Raw genomic sequence first — 6147 nt, 5'->3', positions numbered from 1 at the left:
CTATATGGTTCCCCATGCCAGGAGTGGTTTTTGAGCACATAACCAGGAGTAACCCCTGAGCATCACCGGTATGGCCCAAAAAGAAAAAAAAAAATTAGGGGCCCGGAGAGATAGCACAGTGGCGTTTGCCTTGAAAACAGCCGATCCAGGACCAAAGGTGGTTGGTTCGAGTCCCATATGGTCCCCCGTGCCTGCCAGGAGCTATTTCTGAGCAGACAGCCAGGAGTCACCCCTGAGCACCACCGGGTGTGGCCCAAAAACCAAAAAAAAAAAAAAAAAAAAAAGCTGACATAGGCCAGAGAGATAGCACAGAGGTAGGGCATTTGCCTCGCATGCGACCTATCCAGGACAGTCCTGGGTTCAAATCCTGGCTTCCATTATGGTCCTAAACCTGAGCTCAGAGCCAGGAGTAACACCTGAAAGCCGCTGTATGTGGCCCCAAAATCAAAACAAACATACAAACAAACAGAAATGCTGACACAGTTATTGCAACTTTCTGTACAAATATATATAGGATCATCAAACATACAGTGCTAACACAATGTAATGTTATGGGAAAGTTTAAAGAAATGAATATTCTGGGCCAGAGAGATAGCTCACCAGGCTAAACTGAATACTTTGCATGTAATAGAGCCTTCCTAGGCATCACATGTTTCCCTGAGGAGCTCTTTGAGCAAACACTGAGCAGAGTCAAGCTTAGCCCCCAGAGTGCTACCCTCCCCCCAAAATAAATAAATAAATAAATAAATAAATAAATAACCTTATATAAATATAAAATATAGAGTCCTAGTGTTGGGGTAGGCCTTTCTCAGCATGGTACCTGTAGCCCCTTGGCCCGGAGGGGAAAGAAGGTTGCAGGATAACAGTGGAGAGATTCACAAGCAGTCAGATGAAGTTTCAGGAGAAAGCAAGTTTTTTTTACAGGGCCCTAACTGCCATGTGCATTTCTCCATATGGCTTCTAAGATCTTCATGCATTCTCTTTCAGTTGACCACCCCCTTCCTTGCTCCTTTTTCTGCCTCCCTTCCCCCAGGCAACACTTTTATTCCAAACTTCAGATCTCTCTCAAATGTGGGTGGGTCTGACCGTCCAGGTTGGATAAACAGAAATTTGGGGGAGGGGATACTCACTCAACTGAAAAGAAAATAATGCATTTGGATAACATTAATGAGTTAATTCTTTCATATCCACTAAGCTCCAATTAAGGACTTTATTTACTTTTGTTTGTTTGTTTGTTTGTTTTGGGTCATATTGTAGGGTTTTAGAGTAGAAGGACAAGACCACACAACTGGAATAAAGTTGAACACTTTATCCAATCCGTCTGCCAAGAAAATTCCCCAGCCTGGCCAGCCAGGGGCCATGCCCTGAAGGAGATGAGCCCCGCCCAAGGTCATGATTAAGAGTATATAGGGAGTAAATATGTACCTAAAATATTATTGTCAACAATATGTAAGCCACTATGATCAAAATAAAAATTATATTAAAAAAATGAGTATGTAGGGAAGGAATATAGGGAGGTTCCAGTTTTCTGATAATCCTTAAAATGATTGGGTCTTGTCTAGGGGTACCTTCCCTTGTCCTTCCCTGAAGGCTACCTGGTATAGCCAGGTAGACTGAGGCGGGATCTATAGAAATAGGCTTCTAAAGCCCCAGCATGTAGCCCACACCATGTGATCCTTACAAAATGGTGTCTCTCCCTTACAAAATGGCGTCCCTCCTTATTCAGAGTTCAGGTCCCAACAATACCCAGTGATGATCAGGAGCTATTGCTATTCTGTGTTGGGGTAACTCCAGGTGGAACCTGGGCTTCCACCAGGCAAAACAGGCCCTCCAACTAATCTATCTCTCCTACCCCTCAATGTTGAGGGCTTATTGCCTTTGTTCCTATTTTCCTCCTCTGCAATTCCTTAGACATTTGTGCAGATTTTCTTGCCATATAAAAGGCAGTTACCAATCTGGCTATTACTAGAAACAGGTTTCCCAGTTACTAGAAAGAGTGAGATACACAATTGAAGTTCTACTTCTTTACTGGTTCCAGTTGAACTGAACCTGCCATTTGTTGCATAAGCAGGGCGGGAGTGCAAGAAAGCATTTTTCTAGGAATCCAAGATAATGTCTGGGGCATGATTATTTTAGACATATAGTAACCCCGTTTATGTCATTAAGAACACTCAATAGGAATAATGCCTATCACTGGGAAGTACTGAGACTTATGATTCTTGTTGTGGTCCATAGCTTTTGAAACAAAATTTAGAAAGTAGGTTTCAGTAATCAAGGTACATTATGAGCAGGAGAAAGGATATTTGTGTACTCACCCTAGGGTGTCCAGCAATTTCCTCCAAGCCAAGTAGTGTGTGTATGTGACCTTTTTTCTTTTCCCCTCAGTAATCAAAGTAATTACAATCTGAGCAAAAGAAAAGATATTTATGTACTAATCCCTAGGGTGTCCAGCACTTTCCTCCAGGCTAAGTACTGTGTGTGTGATCTTTTTTGTGTTCTCCAGGATAGGGAGAAAGTAGAACTAAGGCTAAGGTGTGTGTGTGTGTGTGTGTGTGTGTGTGTGTGTGTGTGTGTGTGTGTGTGTGTGTGTGACCTTTTTTCCCTTTTTCCAGGAAGTAACCAGAAAGATAGTCTCTGGGGCCCAAGCCCTGACTGACGCAGCAGTGCCTACCAGCCTTGCCCAACTTGATCCCTGAAACACAACTTGCTCTGCCCTCCAGCCCACTTCCATCCATCCTCTCTCTTGACAGCTAGCTAGCTATATAGCTCCTTGGCCTCCTGGCTGGGCCCTCCGCCCCTCCCTTCTTTGGGCGGAGCTCCTGCCCCGCCCCTCGCCCTGATTGGCTGCCAGGTGGGTGTGAGTTGCGCTTCCTCGCTCCTGATTGGTTCCTCTGGGGGAGGAGACCATACATCATCTCCAGGCCGGGGCCACTTCCGGTGTAAGATGGCTGCAGTGCGTGTGCTCAGGCCCTGGAGCTGGAGTGCCGGGAGGCTGGTAAGTGGGGGCTCCAGGCGATGCCAGGTCGGGAAGGGGCGATCGTTGGAAGTGAACAGGACTACTTTTAGGGCTTTGTCTTCTGGGTGATGACCTGGAGGGAGGTCTCTCAAAGGAAGGGCAGGGAAGGTTGCCAGCTGACAGGTAGTTGCCCTGACTTTGGGGGTGCATGTGTGGCCCAGGGGGTGCCCTTGCACCCCAACACACCCCTAAGGCCCCTCTGGAAATGGCTATATTCTCTGCATGAATATATGATGTGATATGACTATATATGATATATATACATGACATGATACATACATATCATGTATGTGATATATATTCTATGATTTAATACATGACATATGACAGATGATTTATATCATATACGTGGTAATGTTATTAATATATAGATTTGCATGAATATTCAGCATTTAGTGAACATTAGCCACTCTCCCTGACTCTTAATGAATGCCTTTGTCCCATAAATTGAGTATTGGAGCACTGACTTTTTTTGTTTGTTTTTGTTTGGTTTGGTTTTGGTTTTGGGGTCACAGCCGGCAGCACTCAGGGGTTACTCCTGGTTCTACACTCAGAAATTGCTCCTGGCAGGCTCGGGGGAACCATATGGGATGCCTGGATTCGAACCACCTGAGCATTGACTTTATATAGCAAAAAGAGATCAGCAAAAGAGATCCTACCTTTTTTTTTTTTTTTTTTTTTTTGCCTGCTAGGAACTTTCGGGGCCTGTCCTTCTCTCCTGCTGCTGTTTTCTTTCCAATCATTTTTGATCACCAGATTTAACCACCCCCATCCTTCCTCTCTCCCCAGCCAGAGACAGATTTTAATCTAGCTATTCCTGCCTCTGCCAGCCACTTTGCAGGTTTTCTCCCTGGGTCCCTTCTTAACCAAGTTCTTTCCACAGTGGTCTGCCTTGGGCTTTATGCCTTTGTCCCTTAAATTGGAGATTTACTTTATAGCCAAAGAGATCAGGTTACCTTACCTTTATTTGCCTGCTAGGAACTTTTAGGGCCTGTTCTTCTCTTCTGCTGCTATTTTCTTCCCAATCATTTTTGACCAACAGATTTAACCACCCCCATCCTCTCTCTCTCCCCAAGCCAGAGACACTTCAATCTAGCGAATCCTGCCTCTGCATAGCCACTTTGCAGCTTTTCTCTCTGGGTTGCTTCTTCCTTCCCCCTACCCAGGTTCTTGCCACAGTGGTCTGCCTCGGGCTTATAAAAAAAATACCAATCTTTTATATTCCTTTCTGAAGTAAAACAGTTTTTTATTTAAAAATTCTGATATTTTATTGGACCCCTGACCACACCCCAAGAACCAAGGGGAAAAGAAAAAAGGTCTTCTCCTGAGTGGAAAAAGCCCTTCACCTTTAATAGTCTTCTATGTACCAGGTGCTGTGCTAAGTCTTAGAAATAAAAATGTGAGTAAGAGAGACATTGTCCTAATACTCTTAGAGTAATTGCAAAGGGGGGGTAATAAACAAGAAATTATAATGCAGCATGAAATGTGCTGAATATAAAAAAGTAAATCGATCCTGGAAGTCACTGGAGGTGACTTGGAGGTCTTGGAGGTGAAAAAAAGAGTCACTAGATGATACCCCATAACTTCATATTTATACCTTACTAGCTATCTGCAGTATAATCTACAGATTTATATCTTAATCAAACTGGGGGTTTGGGCCATACCCAGTGCCCATTAGTGCTCAGGATCACTCCTGGCTCTGCATTTTGGAGATTATACGTGGTGACTGGGATCAAAACTAGCAAGAAGGACCAGAGTGGTAGTGGCGTTTGCTTTGCACACAGCTGACCCAGGATGGACACAGGTTCGATCCCCTGGCACCTCATATGGTCCCCCAAGTCAGGAACAATTTCTGAGCACAGATCCAGGAGTAACCCCTTGACCTTTTGAAAATGCTTTATCTGGGGGCCCGGAGAGATAGCACAGTGGTGTTTGCCTTACAAGCAGCCGATCCAGGACCAAAGGTGGTTGGTTCGAATCCCGGTGTCCCATATGGTCCCCGGTGCCTCCCAGGAGCTATTTCTGAGCAGACAGCCAGGAGTCACCCCTGAGCACCGCTGAGTGTGGCCCCCAAAAAAACAAAAAACAAAACAAAACAAAAAAAACGCTTTATCCTTGACTTTTTTCTTTCTTCTGTTTGGGGGAGGTGGAGTAGGGACACACATGCCCTGTTCAGTGCCTTGTCTTGCCTCTGTACTCGGTATGATTCTGATCAAACCTGGATCAGCCATGTACAAAGCAAGCATCTTATCTTCTATACTATATTGCTCTGCTTCTTACAATTCTTCATACTTCTTAGGTAATTTACATCCTTCTCCACTGTTTTTGTTCTTTTTTGATGCTTAGGAAACCCCAGGTTTCCTACCAGCTATTCTCTGCCAACTAGGTGACAGTTCATTGTTGTGCTGCTTGGGCTCTGGGGTGCAGTGGATGACTCAGTGGATTAGTGCACACCAGGTGTGAGAACTGGTATTAGCCATATGTAAGGCAAGCACCTTCTTCCTGTACTTCCTGGAGCATCTTGTCAAACCTTTTTTTTTTTTTTTTTTTTTTTTTGGAGGTGGAAACCTGGTGATGCTCAGAGCTACTCATGGCTCTGCACTCAGGAATCACTCCTGGGAGACCTGGGATCATATGGGATGCTGATGATGAAACACAGGTTGGCTGAATGCAAAGTGCCAGGCAAACACTCTGTCCACTAGACTGTCCTGCCAGCCCTAAAGAGGAGGGAGTGGAGGAAGAGGAGAAGAGTGAAGAGAGTGTTTGTTTTGTCTCCTGTGATGCTCAAGGATTACTCCTGGTTCTGCACTCAGGAATTACTCCTGGCTGTGCTGAGGGACCATAATATGGTACAGGCCAAAAAACATAAACCATGTATAGACAGGGACTTAATTCCCTATGTCTTGGTTCTGCTTCTATTACTTCCAACTGAAAAACACAGCATGTACACCTAATATAAACTAGAGATTTCCAGGACAGTAATAAAGATGGGTCTAGATTAGGGGTCTCAAACTTGAGGCACGCAGGCCATTTGCAGCCCTCCGTACAACATTTTGTGGCCCTGCCCTAGAGGAATCTTTTTTTGTTTTGTTTTGTTTTAGTTGTTTGGGTCACACCCCCCAATGTTCAAG

At 44.7% G+C, this 6147-nt stretch overlaps 1 protein-coding gene across 1 annotated transcript in view; it reads left to right on the top strand.

Moving 5' to 3' along the window:
- Positions 1–2933: 2933 nt before the first annotated feature.
- DBT (dihydrolipoamide branched chain transacylase E2) overlaps positions 2934–6147 on the top strand; it is a 41472-nt gene continuing 38258 nt past the window's right edge. The window contains exon 1 of the mRNA XM_049765744.1: positions 2934–2995. Coding sequence (XP_049621701.1) covers positions 2945–2995 — 51 coding nt within the window. The 5' untranslated portion in view covers positions 2934–2944. The remainder of the gene's footprint in view (positions 2996–6147) is intronic.

Source organism: Suncus etruscus, chromosome 19 (genome assembly GCF_024139225.1).
Source record: "Suncus etruscus isolate mSunEtr1 chromosome 19, mSunEtr1.pri.cur, whole genome shotgun sequence".
Lineage (NCBI taxonomy): Eukaryota > Metazoa > Chordata > Mammalia > Eulipotyphla > Soricidae > Suncus > Suncus etruscus.
The sequence above is the reverse complement of the archived record's forward strand: the minus strand, read 5'-3'. Positions and strand labels throughout refer to the sequence as shown.